The sequence below is a fragment of the Dreissena polymorpha genome, chromosome 15, assembly GCF_020536995.1.
Source record: "Dreissena polymorpha isolate Duluth1 chromosome 15, UMN_Dpol_1.0, whole genome shotgun sequence".
Classification (NCBI taxonomy): Eukaryota; Metazoa; Mollusca; class Bivalvia; order Myida; family Dreissenidae; genus Dreissena; species Dreissena polymorpha.
The window spans coordinates 14,553,153-14,573,411 of NC_068369.1; the positions used below are offsets into that span (position 1 = coordinate 14,553,153).

The window sequence follows — 20,259 nt, forward strand, 5'->3', positions numbered from 1 at the left end:
ATAAAATCCTGCTCCAAAGGGAGAACTAATCGAGATAATGCTGTCATGAAAGTACTGAACTGAAGCTTTCGTTTGTTTGTTAAATGTACAGCGGTGGTTAGTTAGTGTATTTGGAAACCAATTAAGCGGTTTCATTTCGGGGTCGACACTGGCAACTTGACCCAATGCTATATGCTATATACACAGCCTTTATTCCTATCAAATCGCAAGTGCAGATAATTCTTAAATTATTCCACATAGTAAGTTGATAACACTTTCCATTTTAATTTAGTTATGTAGCTGTTATTGTTTATGACCGTGAATAAAGCTTAAGTTTAAAAGTGAACTTTTGACAAAGATAAACAATATGGCATGTGCTGTTAATGCATTTGTGTATTAACATAGAGGTTTGATAGTTTCATATGACATAATACACTTCTTGCATATTCACTTAAAAATAAAAACGCACCTATCGTATATTTTTGTTTGCTTTTGACCCGGTTTCCGGGAAAATAAAATTAAAACAATATTAATATATTTTATAATCCAGTTTAGAACTTTTAAAATGAATTTGTGTTTTACATAAACTGTTCAATATAAAGTGAAACAGTTTAAAACAAACTATCTTGCATATGAATGTAGGTTTCATTTTACTTAAATAATGGTATTTCAGAATATCTACGACCATCCCGTTTTAGGATCGTATGCAGTACAATCAAACATGACATAATGTGAACACATCGCATATATTTTAATCCCGTTCTTACCCTCTTTTTATATTTTATTTTGAAAAAAATTAATCCCGACGACAATTACTAAGATAAGCATCATAACCCCTCATAAGATGACCTTAATCATTGACAAAGGGATCGACACTGCGATGTATTTATCCTGGTTTGCGTGATCATGCGGACCTAAAGTTAGTTCATCCTTACATCATGTCGTTTCGTGTATATGTTCGCAATATGTATACTGTACCAAACAATATATGAATGAAGATTAATTATATAAACAAGGTGAACACAGAAGCCGCTAGAAACGGCATAGTTAAGTATATTAATCTTATATTTGTGTTTGCTCAACTTGTATATGCGCCAAATCGGATCATAACGAATGCTCAACTACGATGTTACGCTTGAGTGTCGAGTTAAATAGACAAGCACTGAATAAACTAGCTGATACTGATTGCTGTGGGTTGAGACAAGTTCACTGAGTCTCTGGCCTTTTTACAGTGCAGAACTACACACTTTCCCGTTCCTGTACTTTGTTCACAAGTTAAAGATAAGCAATGACATACATTTAACGCAAACGCTACCTATGAATGCCAATTGTATTAAAGTCAACTATCTGCAGGACACTTGAAGGTACGTCCAATCTCTCTTCATTCTCTTATCTATTTAATGCGTTATATTTTCCTAAACTTTTGTTTGTCATATACATAATATATAAGTTCATGTGACTTTATATTTTTACTTTTAAACCTGGCATCTTCACATATATGTTTCGATAGCATTTATTCAAATATAAAAGAGCAAAACACTGCAATGTCGTGATAAGTAAATATCTTTTTCAGAAATGGACCTTGTAATCCTCGTTGTGTGGTTTTTTCTTTGCTTCGATTCAGGTATTTGTTTAGTTGCAAAACCTACGTTTATTTCGCTGTTATAAATTACCATTGATTTAACTTAAAATGATTAAAAAATGACGATCTTACTTTAGAATGACGTATAAACCGTCCGTATAGCAACCCAATCATTGATTGTCAAGACGCAATCGCTCTAACTTCCGCTTTTAATTTGCGATACTCAAGTGTTATAGAGCATTTACAGTGTGCATCATTTGTTTTTATATGGTGGCTAAGTATGAGTTTTGCATTTTAAGATCAATAAAGCTTTGCATTGACCGTTCCAAGGCGGTGTCGCAAGCTTTAATAACAACTTTACGTTTATTTACTCTTGTATGTATTGTGTTGAATTATATTATTACTTGTTTGTGTCAAAAAAGCCTACACACATTTATCTCATGTAAATGTGTATGTGATTCTGGAGTTTGATTATTATTACAACTTTAAAATATACAGCTTATATCACACTATATTTTATCTTAACTTTGTTTGAAATATTTAAAATCCTAGAATCATTTTATTGTAAGGCAACGATTTTTTTCTTCTGTAGTATGGCTAATTGAATGTGTTTAGTTTAAACTTCTTTATTTCAGCTCGATTGCATAGAAAGCCTAAGGCTTATTTTTAAACGCGCTCGAGCCCGTTTTCTGTGACTAGAACCAGAACCTAAATGCGTTTAGTGAGTTATTGAAAGTCATGACAACGTATTACTTGATATTTAATATTTAAGGTAATCTTTGAGAGCAATTAGAACAATGTCATGATAGCTAATGGCATTTTAGACGAATACATGATACAACGAAGAAACATTGTTTGCGTGTTAAGTCTTTATATGATTAGATAAAGCGTTTCAGTCAATAATACAATTTATAGTTTTAAAAAGATGGTGTTTTAAAACGCTCTTAAAAACAAATATCAACGATCTCAAAAAAGCAATTGGTATTATGATTATCTTATAAACTATCTCCTACATATTTTGAATTATTTGTTCCAAGCAACTGGGGCACACTGCCTAAGCTGTACATCTATGCCTAGTAGTTTCCCATGTGTTACCTCTACAACATGTTCAACTGGGCAAGTAAGTATTGTAATCAGTTTTACACTCCTTAATTCAATAAAACATATAACAATATCATTGCAATGTGCATTACACTGCTAAAACGTGAAGTTGTGTCTTAGGGTTTACCATAATATGCAAAACTTACGTGATGCGATCAATTTTTGCGTCCAGGAATGCTATGCTAAGTACTTGTTGAACCCGAACGGAACGGTTAATTACGAATTCGGTTTTCAGGACAGTAAGGTGTGTATTACATGTGATTTAAAAATGCAGTAAACACCCGTAGTGTGTGTACATATTTTAATAATTGATAATTATATATCTAAAAGGAGCACACAATTCTTACATGAGCAGGTAATGGAACAATGTCCATTGACAAACTGTATCGATTGATTTTGCCTTAGCCTTTCAACACTTTATTATTCAACAAAGCATCATTATGTTTTTAGTAAGTGTTAATATTTCTGCTATGAAATTTCTTTCTATGTTTAGTCCATTGAACTTAGACCAATAGTTTTTTGGACAGGTGCATTGCTGTTACTCTAATTGTAATAACTATTGCACGATTATTGTCGTATTAAATTTATTGTATTACGTTGTGTAGGATATTGGTAATGTGCCTGACTAAAAGTCAGGTCGACTTTTCTCCTGAAAAGGTTTATGCAAGTAATGAAGCTCTCCACGTTTATACTATGTTACAGACTTGCCCCGGTCATTCAGGTACCCATGCGTTACAAATGTTGCCAAGTAGATATGTGTTATCAAGGGCCAATTTGTACAGGTTTGTGTCAACATTGATAAACATGTATTCTTTGCAATCTTCTGCCAATCGCTAGCAAGCATCCATACTTCTAATAATATATATGTTATATATAAATGTATAGTTATGTAAATCACCTTCGCACTAATAAATAGGGGACGTTCGTCGATTGTGGGGCTGACTAACCATAACAATTCAAACAATTTAAACCGTATTTGATGCGGCACTACTAAACAGAAAAACAATTATGCGAGGGTGGCATAAACGTCACATCGTATGTACTAGGAGATATATAAATGCGGTAATCAATGTGAATGATTCACACACTATTAATTTGTATGTAGTAATATGTCCGGTATTGTTAATTAATAGTGATGCTAGATATCATGGATTGTATCATGATCTCAGTAACGTCTGGCAAAAGCTTAAAATTGAAGTTTTTCGTTACTAATAGTTTACATTACTCTGACTAGTATATAATATGGTTAAATGTTTAATTTTCAGGCTCATCAACATCTGACCAGCCAATAGTGGTTCCGACAACTGTGACCGGTAAGAAAATTTAAATCTTTGAGTAATGAGACGTTTCTGTTTCGCGATGTCAATGTGAAATGAAATCCAACTGCGACAACGTTCACAGATATAAACAAACAGAGGTCGCATCTTTGCTTTGTCGAACACATATAACCACAAACGCATTTTCAAAACAAATATAGGCGATACTCGCATGCGATGCTAACTATTCAGACCCATTGCAGGAAAACTTACACTGTACAATCTATACAACGATGAATTTTTAGTTTGAATGTTGATTACCAATTAAGCCAGTACCGTTTATTGTTTTCTCGGAAGTACGGAATAGTTCACCTCCTATTGCGTATTTTTACGTATTTATGTAAGGCGGCTTTCAGGGCGTATCATTTATGTTTCAGTTAGTACGATCACTTTGTCAACAACAGCTCAAACAACCCGTACGACCTCAGGTTTGTCAACCTATTTTGTTTTTGCATTTAATTATCTTTAAAGGAAGCTTAAAGGAACTAACGATGTCTTTCGTAGGTAAAAAGGTCAAACAAGGGCAGTGACGTCACACATCTGGAAATAGAAATTCTTTGATAAGATAAAGTATCGTGACATTAATGGTAACAAAATGTCCCCGCATTGAACTCACGGTAGCGGATTTTGCAAATCCTCTTGTAATGCAAAACGTGTAACAATTTAATGCATTATGGTAGATATATTTTCTTGTGTTGAGCTAAAGAAGCTATAAGATTGCTCTTATAAAAAATAACTTGGCATGCACGCTTTTAGATGACCCTTTGATGTTACAATGCTTTAAGGTTATGTAGCTGGATGAAATGTTATCAATGAAGTCAGTGAATTATATTTTATTTGTTGCGGAAATAATTGTTATCGGAACATATAAACCCTTTACAAAAATGCATACGAAGTGCTCAAAGTGAGCTAGCGTAGTCCAAGTATGTTTCAGCGTCCGTCATCTTGCATATTAACCGTATTCCATGCGATGTGAATTGATGTACTAGAATTCAACACGTGCATATCATTTAAAATAACATTCGGAAAGAATTTGTATATCAACAATGTCTATTCGAGATTACATTTGTTATAGGTGTGATACAAATAACTAGCTCTCCGGTATACTATTGGTAAATTTATCGTATTTATCAGATACCCGCCATGTCAGATATGATTAATACCTTGTTGACATTATGGAATCCATATTTTATCGGATAAAATCGTAATACAATTTGGTAAACATGTCTTGATCATATTCAGACCAATTTCAAAAGTTGTCAAGTGCGGTCGTAAACAAGTGCACCGGTTTACATCTTATACATTTATGAAGCCACAATTGGGACGGTAACATTGACCATATCTCGACTAAGTTCAATAGAGTTCAATAAAGGCTCAGGTGCAGTTAACTTAAAGGTCACGTAATCTAATACGTGACGATTGTCGTACTATATACGCGCTTTTGAGCATACAAGGTTTTCTATTCCCACATTTGGCAAACGAGTGATTTCTGGTTTAATTTTTACATCAATACATTTTGCTCTAGTGATATCAGTTCACCGACCGATTTAACCATATTAATCCCGCCCACATTTAAGATTAGCATGCCTCTATATATTGTTCAATAAGTGTTTAATTACGTCAAACAAACTGAAACTTACTTTTTATACAAAATGTAAAATCACGTGAATCTTGGTAAGAAATTTTAAACAAACTGTAAATAGACGGACGACGTAAAAAATATTGGCGACATCAGAAAAATACAAGAACAAACTTATAACACTACGTTTTTTATTAATTAAACATCAGTTTTCAACAAACATTTTAATGAATCGATTTCGCTTATATCCATCTTAACTTTTCACAAAATCTGCATGTTTAAGCAATAAAACATAGTGAGTGACACGTTATGGTCACTAACCCATTTATGCTTAGAGTCTAGAAAAAAGGCCTAAGCAAACAGCGTAGACCCAGGGTCTGCGCTGTTTGCTTAAAGGAATTTCTGTAAGAAATATTCTAAATATAGATTTTAATATACTAGACATCCCTAATTTTGGAAATAAATTGATCCAATTTAGTAGGATTGGAGAGTCGACTAGGCATAAATGGGTTAACGATCGGTGAATACATGGCGGCCCGAGCACAACGACGCAAACCGCTTCTGCGTAAGTCGGAATTTACTAAATATGAGTCGCGTTCTGAGAAAACTGGGCTTAATGCATGTGCGTAAAGTGTCATCCCAGATTAGCCTGTGCAGTCCGCACAGGCTAATCAGGGACGACACTTTCCGCCTAAACTTGATTTTTGGTAAGGAGGGACATCCTTGAAACTAAAAATACCATAAAAGCGGAAAGTGTCGTCCCTGATTAGTCTGTGCGGACTGCACAGGCTAATCTGGGACGACGCTTTACGCACATGCATTAAGCCCAGTTTTCATATATTCTTACTTGCGTGTAATATAACCAATATTTTGATAAGACGCGCGAACGTTTAATTGTGGAATGTGTGTTTATAGCAAATTACGAAAATGGTTGTGATTACTTCAGCTTCGAAGAGTAGATTCTTTAAAACAAGTTGTTAATAATCTATGTTAAGTTCATGCTCTATATGGCCACTTAGGTGCAAATGAGCATTGATTTCATCTGATCAAAATTTAGGTTATTAATCAATTAAACATTTTATTAAAAAACGCATTTAAAATGATAATATATTATGACAATAAAAGGGTAAATTCTGTCGGACTTATAATTTACAGAGTATTTGCAACAAAGCACGTACAATGTTGAAAACAGAATTGCGTACAATACACATTTTGTCATCTACGATCCTTGAAGCCCCAACCCTTACCCGATCCTTGAAGCCAATTGAAGGGTTAAACATAAAATAAAATATAACTACGGCATTGGCAGTGAAAGCGTTTTCTACATAGTATCTTAAACAAATATATAAAACGTATCGATGACGTCTCTAATATCAATAATAACGTGTTAATGAACCATTTACTTTAAATAATTTGATATCGTTCCTTAAAGCCTCACACCTTGAAATGAATTACATGGAAAATCAAATTTAAGTATAAATAGGAAAAATATTTTACCTATGCCAATGAGAATATATCTGGTGGTTACAAGGTAGAAATCCGTCTTTTTGCGCTTTAAAACTTAAAAATAATCGTGTTTGTCAAAAAGGATGTATACGTTTAGAAATCCAACTTTAGGTTTTAAAAGCGGTACCGTTTGAAAAATAATAAATTACTTGATAACTAGGCTATAGATTTAATTTTATCTATGCCAATTAGAATATAGCTGGAGGTTACAATGAAGAAAATCGTCTTTTTGCGCTTTAAAACTTAAAAATAATCACGTTTGTCGAAATGGACGTAAACGTAATGCAATCCTACTTTCGGTTTTAAAATATAAAAAAATTACTTACTTACTAGGCTATAGATTTAATGACAATTTTGCACACTTTCAAATTTCATCTATATGTATTGATTTACATGTATTTCATTTCAATGTGTTGCTTTAAATGGACTTGACGGACTTCATACGAATACGTAGTCTAATTTCAACTTTAACGTTAGTGGTTTAAGTTAGTTTCGTTTCTGTGTTATGTAACACATAATTTGCAAGTATTTCAGTCGGGCGGGTGTTGCAGGGGTTGTAGTATTATATAATTTAAATGTCTTTCTGCGGTCTCAGAGCTTTTGCGGATATCGTCAAATATTCCTTAAGATGTAGCTCTTGATGCAGATTGACATATAGATATTTGACGTTAATGTGTAGAAAAAATAAATGTTAGTATAATGAGTATGCCTAAGATATGGTATTTTGCTTGTTCTGTAAATATAGATCTGAGCTACAAATATTTCAAGATTGTGTTATTTTAAGGTGGGGATATCTGTCTATCTTGCACTGATTCCCCTTTGACACGAGAATGTCTCTATACTGTGAACTGCGAATCACATGAGGTAATGTTTTTTAAAGACGTCTATCGTTTTGTTACCCCACTAATTTCGACTGATCATTAATGCCCAATCACCATGTTTTATTATTATTACAAATATCTAATACATTACAACATGTTACATGGACTGCATATGTTTGTCATGCGTTTAGAAAAATTAAGGTCGATTATGATGCCCTGTGTGTTAGAGCATAGTTTTTGTTTTAAAATAACAACACATTCTTTCTTTACAGTTCTTTATTGTTGATTTACGTAAGTCAATTAAAAACCACCCAACCATACACTTGAATTTGAAATTGAAAACTAATTTGAATTGCTTATATTAAACCTTATATGATGGAATATTATGATGCCCTGTGTGTAAGAGCCCAGTTTTTGTTTTAAAATAACAACACATTCTTTCTTTACAGTTTTTTCTTGTTGCTTTACGTAAGTCAATTAAAACCATCCAACCATACACTTGAATTTGAAATTGAAAACTAATTGAAATAGCTTATATTAAGCCTTATATAATGGAATATTAATTGCGTATTGCATTATTGTGTTTTAAAACTTCAGAGTTGTTATGCTGACGCATTCGAGAATCCAAATGGGGACATCGTTTTCAATATGGGGTGTCGGGATAGACAAGTAAGTAAAGAATAAATCAATTATTAGTTTAAATGTGTGTTACATAGATTAACGTTTTTTAATGATAATTGTTGTATGAATACATTTGTGATTGCATACTTACGGCTGTTAATTTAAAGTATGTCCTGGGAACGTCAGGGGATTTTCAGTTCCTTTATATTTAATTCTAACTAATAGTATGCAGTTCAAGTGTTATATCGTCCCATTGGTGCAAACATGTACTTTGTGCCTTCTAATTTTAATGTCACATGGTACATTTTTGCACCCAGGGGGTGCTAAATTCTATATTCTTTGTATTGTATAACATGTACTTAAACGGGATTAATAATATGTTGTATAATGTTAAAACACAAATATTATGCATTAAATATAAGCACGTTTGATGAAGTATTGTAGTAGATATGTTCTATTCACGTTTTCATAAGCTATGTGGCTCTTTCGGCAAACGTGAGGGTGTGAACCTATCCAACGGTAACAAGTTGCTATGCGCCCAGTGTTGTCAAGGAAACCTTTGTAACGCTGCCGTCTGTGGACAAACTGGTATTCATATCACCTCAATGTATTGTGTCAATGACATTTTGTATTAACTGCTTATTATTTAATTTATGAAATGCACTCAATTTTCTTGGTTGTTACTATTGAATGAATGAATACAAGCTGCATTGTTTAACATTGTTTTGATTTTCAGAATAATACACACTGCTATCATTGTTAATTTGACTTTATATGTTTTATAAATGACGCATGTACCGGAATTTGCAATTTGCTCTTTATCCTGATATCAAACTACATATTATACCACCTCCATCAAAGGACTGCCCTCTGTTGGACCCGTGTGTTTCAAGTGTGATCAGGCCAGCACGCCGAGCTCGTGTAACACGATAGCGCTCTGTGGACGGGATGATGTATGACTCATTTAATATTGCTTCGTTGTTATCATTGGTGTTTGTCACAAAAAAGTTTGTTTGAAAATAAATGTTCGCATTAATTAACGCATATGTATAGAACACCAAATGATGTTATGGTCATAATGGGTTATCGTATTTTATCAAAGATTAAACTCGTTATTTACCTTATATATCAGCATTCTGTGTCCATTTAACACTTGGCCAGATTCCGATATTGGCTTTCAACAAGAAGACATATGTATACAATATGTTTTAGTGGACTTCGCAAATAAAAATATCTTTAGTTATTGTTTGTGATCTTTAATCATTCACTTAATGTGTTATTGATTATCTTTTTCTATATTAACATAATAATATATCGACATGAATACTACATTAATATTTCCATTATATATTTAACACAATAATTGTGCATTGCTTTGTACTATATTCAGGTATGCCACCTTGAGAAAACCCTTAGTGCGCTAACCCACGCAACGCTATACAAATCAGGATGTTTGCACAAAACCGTGAGTATTAAAATAAATATGTATATGCGGCAGATCTATACGGTAGTTTATATGATGATTCTGTTCGATTTAATACATATAAATTAGTGTTATGTTTTATCTAAGCTTTGTTCTTTTTAACAAATAGATACAATATTTATACAACGTCCACATCCCATGGGATTTATTGATACTTAAAAGAAGCTTTGTTACCAAAACTGAATTTTAAATTTAATGGTTTATTTTGCGAAAAAAGTGGGAGTTTATTTGTTTCGTTATGTTTTAATCCGAAGTATTTGCAGTTTACACTATATTAATAACTTGATCTCGTTTTGATTCCTTCAAGCATTGTGAAAGACACGCTCAAAGTCTAACCTTAATTGGAAGAAAGAGACATGACAACACAGTTATTAAAGGGAAGATTTGCAACTCCAACATTATGAAAACATACAGCACATCTTTGGACTATTAAAACTACAATTTGTTACTGAGCAATTCGTTGAAACACCAATTTAAAGTTTCACAACGGAGCTTTGACATACAGGCATTGTTTTTAAAAAGAAATATGAACATACTCAGGAAAGCGTTTACATTCCGAATCCTTTTTCAAATCATGCAGGTCGCGGAAAACGTTAAAAATACAACCTTTAAGTAGTTTACATTTTTATATTAATCACCTACCAATATTACTCTAAGTTTTCGGACACTTGCAAATAATATATGTTGTTCGTTTCTAAAAAAATTAGATACCACAAATATTCAACCAATACAGGTACCCAAACATTGAGAGACAAAAACAAAGGGGTTCGAATATATAGAATAGGTTAACATTAATGAACGGATAAGGCTATGCATTCTGGATAGCACCCATTGCTTAAAAGAATTATATAACTTCCTTGTTTAATATCCCGCTGTATAGTATACATTTTTATAAATACTTTTCTCTAAGCTGTTGGGTGAAACAATTGTTATTTCCGGCATGAACAGTTGGCTACACAATTAGGCAAAGGTATTTGCATGCTGGGAAATTTGTCGTCTGCTAAAATGTCGTCTGCTGAATTTCTAAAATTAGCATTTTCTTCGATTTTTTTTTCAAAAAATACTATCATAATAGCAAACAGTTTGGATCCTGATGAGACGCCACGTTCTGTGGCGTCTCATCTGGATCCAAACTGTTTGCAAAGGCCTTCAGAATTCGGTTCCAGCACTGAAAGAGTAACATCATTCGTCTGCCAGGTTGTATGACCTTAACCCGGTTATAAAAACGCCTGATTGAATTGTATTTCGATAAGCGGAACAAGGAAGAATTATGATAAAGTAGCGTTTTGAATACATTGTCCGAACATTTAGAGTCACGAACAATTACTACTTTGGGTCAAAAAGGTCCAAAATTTTATTAGGTTAGAAAACTTCGTGAAATTCGTGGAATTCAGACCACAAGAGCCAGAGTGGAACGGGCCAAAGATGGCGACAACCCAGCTAGTCTGCTCTATGCATTTTACGTTAGAGTCGTTCTCTTCGTCAACAAGGACGAAGTGGTTGCTGGGTTTGCCGTGTAAGCCAGCCCTGGACCCAGATGCAGTACCGACACTGTTTGGAATAAATGTTCGAACAAGTAACCTTGTTTCAGAGGTGCAAAGGCCTACTGCAAGGAAAAGAGAAGTCCAGAGGGTAAATGCTATTACGGTTTCACTTGTTGATAATGCTGTTTTTGTTCTTTTTTAATAGAAATTAATAATTTATTTTTTATAGCTGTTGCTAAATTGAAATTGTATAAAAGTTAATCGATAAAGTGGTTAAATTATTTGTTATGCTTATTTTGAAATAGTGTTTAGGGTAGTCTTGGTAGTAATTGCATTAATGCCAGTAATAATGGAACATAAATCGCAGAATTTATTGTAGTTTACTAGTTCAACAGTCCATGTTTTGCACGATGTCATATAAAAATGGTTCGTATAACAAAACAATTATTATGTAGGGCTTCCTCTGGCTCAAAAATTACTTTAGCCAAATTGTCCTTGTTTTTTAAAGTGTAGATGTTACAAGTTAAAAATAGTTCATGCTGACATACAAAATTGTTAAGAGATCCAAATATTCATAGTTTAGATCCTGAATGAGCATACAGAGGCTAAGCAGCAGATGGTGCCATCACAAGTGGGCAAGAGTAATCTAGAGCCATCTGAGCTGGAAGTGCAACGGACCCAGATTGCGTCTGAATCAGTCCAGACTCTGGTAGAAATTTGCTAATCTTCATTTATTCATCTAATATTCTTTCTTTTATTATCATATATATTATTATATTATTATATATATATTTTTTGTTATGCGGTGCTTACAGGAGCTTATAATTTTGCTTTGCTTCGGTTGCAACTAAGAACACAAAATTTGCCGGGTCTATTTTTAAATGTTGTGCAGGTATATAAATGAAACTATATTCATTGAAAACTTATTATGTTTACAATGTATAATATCCCCGAAACTTTTTGTTGGTTTATAATACATGCATGTTTGTCTCGAATATATTATTTTGTGAAGCCACACGTTTTCTACCAGTATCATGTATGATTAATGTTTTGCTACATATGTAATAAGTTATATATATATATAACACTTAACACATTTATGTTGCCCAAAATGATTGGATAAAATTTGGCTGAATCTCTTACAAATTTGGTTACAAAAATCAAGTTGGCTAAAATGTTGCTACTTATAACTTCAATCCATAGTGGCCTCTAGCTGTTATTTGCCTAGACAAAAAAGACTATTTATTGTTACAAATTATAATTATATAATACGATACCTTTTCATATTAATGTTTTTTCCTAATCGAAAGCCAAATTACCCTTACAGATTGAGCGCACTGAACCAGCTTTTCAACCAGAACTGCAAGATGAAGTGGTGGACCTAAACAACAACAGCGGCAGCTTTGATGAGGATACGCCTGTCGTTGAACCGCAGGTACGTGCTGTTATTTAATTATTAGTATGTATTTGTTTGCTTTTATAAACATCTTACTGATTGTAAATGTCCTGCCACAATTGTTTATAGAAGAGTAAATCAAGCGAAACGAAAGAAAACAATAATATGTATATGGCTGTTATAAGTGTGTATGCAAGATCTATACAAATGTTTGGTGAACAAAAATTCACTTCTTAAAACTTTATATTTATACAGTGCAGTATAAGGTAGGAGAACATTTCAGAAGAACATGTGTCCAAAACATTCAATGAAGCAAAATATTTAATTTGGAAATTACACTCTACTGTACTGTGTACAGACAGTCATTGCATCATGTATCATGCATGTACTACATTGTGATACTATATTTAGATAAACAGACCACGCTGATCATTATTGCTCTTAATGGTAACACGGATAATTATTGCTCTAAATGGTAACATGGATCATTTTTGCTCTTAATGGTAACATGTCGCTATTAACTTATATTTAGGATTCACATCTTATTCATCAAATACGCTCCGATTGTTCTGAAACAAGAATGTAATGGTTGATTTTGTGAAATGCATAATTTCTCAAGCTAGATTTAATGAAATGCAACACCACCCTGTTCTATAATTTGGTGTTGTTTTTTTTCAACATATTGTGATTAAAATATTACAGATTGATATATATTTAAATCTCACTTTAATTGTGAATAACAATTGCAGCGGCATGAAGAAACACTTTTTATGTAGAACTTATAGTTTTCATACAGGTAACAGCCCCGCAAAAGAAGCAGACGTCAGCAAAGGGTTGCCAAACTAATATTAAAATACGTGAAAGGCATGCATCAAAAGGTAAGGACATATCAGAAAATTAAAATATGAAGTTGATAAGCATACATTTGAAAATATATTAACTTGGAGTGATATTATACTGTTGTTTATATATAAGTTAGAACCCTACTTTCAAGGAAATTGTATAAGATCCAGCTTCTTTTTGTCATCTTTTGTTTTGGTTAGAAAAGCATTAACCTAATTTACCAAAATAAAGGGATGTCTGTGCAACTGTGTCAAAACACTATTGTTGTAATGGCCACTATTCTCCTAAGTATCATAACTATTGTTTTCAAACCTCAGAAACTTATCCTTCAAATATCATATCAGTTTGTGTTGCTTTGTTTCAGGTACACAGACTCTTGGCAAGCATGCAGTAAAGATGGTTTCGGTTGGGGTCCAGTGCCAGACCACAAACCTTTGCATGTCAGTCGGTGTCCAGTGCAAGTTACTGTCTTCGGATCAGAGCATTATACTTACGTCAACACCAAGGAAGGCACCGCCCACCACCTACAGCAACCCAATTGATACTTCCTTCCAGTCTGTTTTTTTTTAGCCGCTTATGAGGATGATGTAACTGCTGACCCTGACTTCCACTTAAACCAGACGTGCAGCACAGAAGCAGATCAAGAAGAAGTAACAAAGTAATTCGCATGCTAAGTGTTGTTCACCTTATAAACTAAAATTGAAACAAGGGACAAAGTAACACAACCAGTCTGACAAAGGGAGACAACTCAAACTGAACTGATTGTTTATCATTAACACCCTTTGTTTCAAAATGAATATATTTTTAGTCGTGGCGACCTTGACCTTGGAGATATTGACGTAATTCTTTCGTGCTACACACCGTCCCATGATGGATAACAAATGTGCAAAATGATTTGAAAATCTCACATTCGCCAATCTAATAATCAGTTTTGTCCGTCGGAAAACTTGGTTAAAAAGCAGTCTCCAGTAGTTTAAATAATAAAACTTCTTATAATGTGTTTATTTATTTTTTTAATTTGCTTACACATTTAGAGAACAAATTTGAATTCTAAATTGATATTATTGAATGATTTATACAAAAATGTACATGGGTATCTGAGTAACATGTTAAATTTTATGAGTTTTTACATATAATTCTTTGCAATAGATTTTGAGCAAAATGCTGTTTTATTTCAGAACTGATGTCCGAGAGCAGAACAAGTACTTAGTATTTGAAGAGAACCTGCTTGAGCTGTTCAAGACGTGCCTTCAATGTCGGTTGCCTGCAGCAGGACACATCAGCCAACGAATAGGCTCATACATAGGCAGACGTGTGAATGTGGCTACTTACGGCGGTGGGAGTCCCAGCCAAAAGTGCAAGACATTCCAGCTGGGAATCTGCTTCTTAGTGCAGCAATACTGTTTGCTGGCTGCACACCTACAAAAGCGCTGAGACTTTTTTTCTTTTATGAACCTACTTTGCATTGCGATTAGCACATTCTTCCAGCATCAAAGATCATTCCTGTGGCCAGCTGTGGAGGCTGTTTGGAAAGACCATACATCCCCTGCATTGACTGCCATCAGGGAAGAGGGCAGGAGTGTCACACTAGCTGGCGATGGCAGATGTGACAGCCTTGGACACAGCGCTAAATATGGAACCTATAGCTTGATTGACATGGCAACTGGGCATGTCATAGGCCTTCATTTAGTGCAGGTTAGACATTGGTCTAAGTTCAATAATTTATACCAGGTTTTCATTGATTAGATTAAATTATCAATAATTATATATCTCTTGCTACTGTGATTCCCTATTTCAGTGCCAAATTTCAGAATAAGGTCATGCTTTACAAGACACAGAAAACAAAAACACTAGTGGTTTAATATATATATATCATGTTAATTGTTCTGTTTGTGATACCGAATTTTTTTTTTATTGGAATTTAATTTGTTATTAATTGACATTCAGAGCAACAAGGTGTCATCCAGCTACCACATGGAACTTGAAGGGTTGAAGAGAGGCATTACTGCCTTACAAGAGATGGGGATACTAATAAAAGAGATAGTAACAGATCGCCACATGCAGATACAAAAATGGTTGAGAGATAACCATCATGAGATCAAGCATTCGTATGACGTCTGGCATGTGGCTAAAGGTATCCAGGATTTTAACTATTTCATCTGATTTTTATTCATAATCATTTTTGAAAAGAGGCTTTAGTTGAATGAGGTTGGAGTTGTGTTATGGTGTACTTCTTATTAAATGGGATAAGTTGATATAGTCATCACATAGAGAGGATACACTACATTTAGTTCACTGTAAGACATAAAAAAAACAATTTAATCAACAGCATTTTTATTTCTTTTTAAGCTATTTCACATGAAACTGCATGTGGTGTTGTTTGAATGTGTTTAAGCTGTAAAGAAGAAGCTGGTTGCCCTGTCAAAGCAGAAGGATTGTGATCATCTATTCAAGTGGATAAAGAGCATCACGAACCATCTGTACTGGACAGCAGCCTCCTCTTCAGATGATGATGGGGCGGTGATCGTGTCCAAGTGGAAGTCTGTCTCCAAGCACATACAGAACATCCATCATGGCCATGATGGTCCCTTCACCGACTGTCAACATGAGGAGCTCGCTGATAGGGATTGGTTGAAACCAGGTTTTTTTTTATCAAAGAGGTAATTTTAAATTAAATGATCTCTGAAGTACAAGACTATAGGATAAAGCTTGTCCGTAAGCTGTCCCAAATTGTGTCCGGACAAAAACTCTAAAAATATTTACGAACACGAAACTTCATGTAAATAGATCTTATTGAAGATGTTCATAGCACATAAACCATAACTGAAGCATCTCATTCTTAATTGTACATGTACTTGGAAGTTCCCTTGTCCCATGATATATCGCCAAAGCACTCGATAATGCTGATGCCTTTTAAATTCTCCTTCCCTATAGTTGTGACATAGTAAAAATAGTGAAAACATGAAATATATTCTAACTAAGATTTGGGTGACCTTTTTAACCCCTTTTTCAGGAAGCAAAGCAGCTGTGAAGGTTGAGGAGATAGTTCTCAGCAAGCGCCTTTGCACAGATGTGGCTAAACTGTCAACTGGCTACCAGACGTCTACATTGGAAAGTTTCCACGCCACCATTAATCACTTTGCCCCAAAGATGATGAGCTTTTCATATCATGGGCAAGCCTGTAGGCAGATAATCGCAGCACTTCATTTGAATGAAAACGTCCACAGAGAAGTGGCAACAAATACGGACGGGACAGAGAAGCATGTGGTTGTATTTCCAAAATACAAGAGTGGGGATGATTTCTCAATGAAACCAACAATGGTTGACCAAACGTTTCATTATGTGGACAAGCTCATGAATATGGTGTTTGAAATATGTGAATCGAACCAACCGACAGTGATGACAACACCTGCTCCACCTCCATTAACAATTGGCAAGCGCAGACCGACAGAAGAGGAACTGCAAACAGTTGTGGCAAGGCGGTTTAAGCGTTTATGCTACTAGTGTGTTAGTGGTGTCAAAAGGCATTCTTGGTGCACACACACACAGCTATTTTTAAACATTATATTTGTGTCTTATTCTTTGAATGTTTGTAGGTGCTATTAATTCTCTGAATGTTTGTAAGTGCAAAGATTTTCTATTAGCTCATTGCCTGAAGTGCTGTTGAGGTACTGTATAGAAATAGTAATTGTTGTTTGTTTCATTTGCTTGCTTATTGATAAATACTACACACAAATTATTTCGGTCTTAGTTGTAACTGTTGTAGCCGTATGTGTACATTCATATGAGCACAGATGTCAAATAGAGCTTCAAGGTTTTGATAACTGAATAAAATTGTTTAAAAATTTAAACGTTGTCCATGTCCAATGCATATCCTAAAATGAATCTATTAGGAAATTTAACAAATACAGTGTTAACATGATACTCAAGTTTGTTCAACAGGATCACAACGGAGTCTTTTTTATTTTCATTGATATTTTTAGAATACTTAAGCTATTTCAAACTTCAATTTATTAATATATTTCGGTTTTGTCAGGTCAAAAATGGCCATAAAAGAAGACACCAAAATAATGTATGTATGTTTAAATATAATAACTGCAAGTGTATAGCCCTCAAGTTCTCTGAAATACATTAGATGAGCATGATCAAACAATTACATTTGAAATTGATTTCTGAAGCAAACGATAGAAAGTACCCCGGTATAGAGAATTGAGCCTGCGTGGCAGTCTTCTGGTTCAAGGAGTAGGCTACCGATAAAACTTATACTTGCATCCGATTGGTGATTGGAAAAAATACATATTTTTTCTCAATATTTAATGCGTTGAAATTTCGAATACAAAAGACATTAGTCCAGAGGAAAAATATTGCACATAGCATATTAAGCCCAATTATTGACACATATAATTTTGAAGAGGTAACTGATAATTAATAAAAAGGCTAAGCATTCACAATAATAACAAATGTAACTACTGATACTTTAATGTCAGTTTCAAGATATTGACTCGTGGCGGCTTTTAAGGCAAATAATGCTCCATTGGTCATTGTCGGCTCGGGTACTACTTACGTGTACCCCGGGTACTTTTAAGTATACTTACATGTACCCCGGGTACGGTAAATATACTTAATCGTACCCGGTCGATATAAGACTGTACCCGAGTTGTATTTCAGCCTAAAATCCTATGTCGTAAAACGCGCTACCGATTATCTCAAACAAACTTCTCTTTTTAAAAAACTGTATCAACATGCTTTGTGAGTATGATTTTCAATAATATAGAGGCCATTTTACAGGGAATTGACATAAATGTGAATATATTTAATTTAAAAAAATAGCCGACAACGACCGATTAAGCTTTAAATTTCCAAGGTACGTTTTAGTATATTTACCGTACCCGGGGTACATGTTAGTATACTTAAGAGTACCCGGGGTACATGTAAGTAGTACCCGAGACGACAATGACCAATCGAGCGCAAATAATCCTGTGTTGATTACATTGCATTACAAACAATTGCATTATTTGTGGTTGTTGTTTCTGACAAAAATAACAATAAAAATACTCTACAATTTTAATTCAAATAAATATTCACAAAATCATACAATTTTACAGGATAATGATGTTCTCATTCTTAAGTTTGCAATTGGAAGCCTCTGTATTGGTCAGATGGAAACTGGTCCATTATTCTTTTGAGCTGGGAGTACAACACGTACTTCCTTTCCAAGAAAACCCCAGCAACGCATTGCAAGCTGCCCATAACCAACATACCGCATGCGCCTGAAAAAAAAATAGAAAAACAAATATAGTAATTGTTACTTAAGAGTATTAAAGCTATACAATTTGTATGATCCTATTTACGATCCACCAACGGGAGACGGAAAACTACAACGGGCGAGGCATGGTATGGTATTGCGCAAGGGGGGGGGGTTAGAGGGTTAGGGTTAGGGTTTGGGTTAGTGTTAGGGGTCGGGTTAGGGTTTGGGTTAGCCTAAACCCAACCCTAACCCTAACCCTAACCCGACCCCTAACCCTAACCCTTACCCTTACCCTTTTGGGGGTTATCACCCCTGACCATGCCTCGCCCGTTGTAGTTTTCCGTCTCCCTCCACCAACGGATTCCAACGAATGATATCAAAATAAGCTTAAGCAAATGTTTGTTGTTAATGGAACAACAATTATAAAAACTTACTCATTAGCCTGGTGATGCATCTGCCCATACTGCTGGACATACTGGTAGTAGGCCGTTTCCAGGACATACTGTTAAGACAGACTGTCCGGAAGCCTGGGTGTTCTGTGATGCACTGGAGGGCTTCTTGTGATTCACTGTTGAAGCTGTCACGTTTCATGTCGACATTCTCCACCTCTCTGCAGCACACTGACTCCACCTCACTGTCCATGGCTGGGCAGTTTGAACAAAGACACCTGAAATCAAAATCATACACACAAATAAATCACTGTGAAATCAATATTAGTTTTGGATGTTGTTTCACAAGCAGTTGTTAATAAAATGTTGTACCAATACAATACGTTACTGTATTGCATTCAAATAATAAGAGAGTAAAAGTAACACCAAATATAAAAATAAATTAAAAACTTTAAATCACGGTGATACACCTTCTACTTCTATTTTAACATAACTATCAAACGAGGTACGCTTTTATAACGGATCAAGATTGCAGTTGATGTTTCGATAATTAACTTGCTACCAAGTGTAAGTTCGGCAAGTAAGAAAAACGCATAATCACCGGTAATTTAACGTACCAATTCGAGTTGCCTCGTCGGATTTCCACTTCAGGCACTTGTTCGCCTGGCAATTCAGGTCGTCTATCGCCGAGATCTTCCTCATTCCTTCTCAATATCGGTTCAAACTGATATGGCTGTGCATTTTCTTCAACATCAGACATCTCATCTTCAGTAAACGACTCGGAAATGTAACTATTTTTATCGCTTGATCGGCTGCTGTCGCTGTCCGCCATTTTGCTTTGTTTGGAGTTGTCCTTAGAGTGACGTCACCGTACCGATGAATTCCTCGCTAGTTTCCGGAAGAATTTCCGG

The 20,259-nt window shown here is 34.6% G+C and overlaps 2 protein-coding genes across 7 annotated transcripts; both read left to right on the top strand.

Annotated features, from left to right (window-relative positions):
• The first annotated feature begins 1,221 nt into the window (after positions 1-1,221).
• Positions 1,222-15,036, top strand: LOC127860703 (uncharacterized). Of its 5 annotated transcripts, XM_052398955.1 has the most exons (14): positions 1,222-1,343; positions 1,553-1,603; positions 2,599-2,681; positions 3,365-3,444; positions 3,928-3,975; positions 4,356-4,406; positions 7,848-7,927; positions 8,482-8,553; positions 8,979-9,093; positions 9,367-9,458; positions 9,896-9,970; positions 11,383-11,620; positions 12,051-12,181; positions 12,800-12,817. In XM_052398955.1, the coding sequence occupies exons 4-12, from the start codon at positions 3,390-3,392 to the stop codon at positions 11,506-11,508; spliced, it is 714 nt and encodes a 237-aa protein (XP_052254915.1). In that variant the 5' UTR covers positions 1,222-1,343; positions 1,553-1,603; positions 2,599-2,681; positions 3,365-3,389; the 3' UTR covers positions 11,509-11,620; positions 12,051-12,181; positions 12,800-12,817. The 5 variants fall into 5 exon arrangements, with proteins under 5 accessions (XP_052254915.1, XP_052254916.1, XP_052254911.1 ...); XM_052398956.1 differs by lacking the exons at positions 11,383-11,620; positions 12,051-12,181; positions 12,800-12,817 and adding an exon at positions 10,296-11,122; XM_052398951.1 differs by lacking the exons at positions 1,222-1,343; positions 1,553-1,603; positions 2,599-2,681; ... (5 more) ...; positions 8,979-9,093; positions 9,367-9,458 and adding exons at positions 13,665-13,746; positions 14,076-14,369; positions 14,890-15,036 and having other exon boundaries at positions 11,350-11,620; positions 12,056-12,181; positions 12,800-12,907.
• Positions 15,037-15,160: 124 nt separating this feature from the next.
• LOC127860702 (uncharacterized) lies at positions 15,161-17,450 on the top strand. 2 transcript variants are annotated; one of them, XM_052398948.1, is made up of 4 exons: positions 15,161-15,406; positions 15,659-15,845; positions 16,107-16,352; positions 16,725-17,450. In XM_052398948.1, the coding sequence occupies exons 1-4, from the start codon at positions 15,161-15,163 to the stop codon at positions 17,213-17,215; spliced, it is 1,170 nt and encodes a 389-aa protein (XP_052254908.1). In that variant the 3' UTR covers positions 17,216-17,450. The 2 variants fall into 2 exon arrangements, with proteins under 2 accessions (XP_052254908.1, XP_052254909.1); XM_052398949.1 differs by having other exon boundaries at positions 16,107-16,371; positions 16,725-16,861.
• Positions 17,451-20,259: the final 2,809 nt, after the last annotated feature.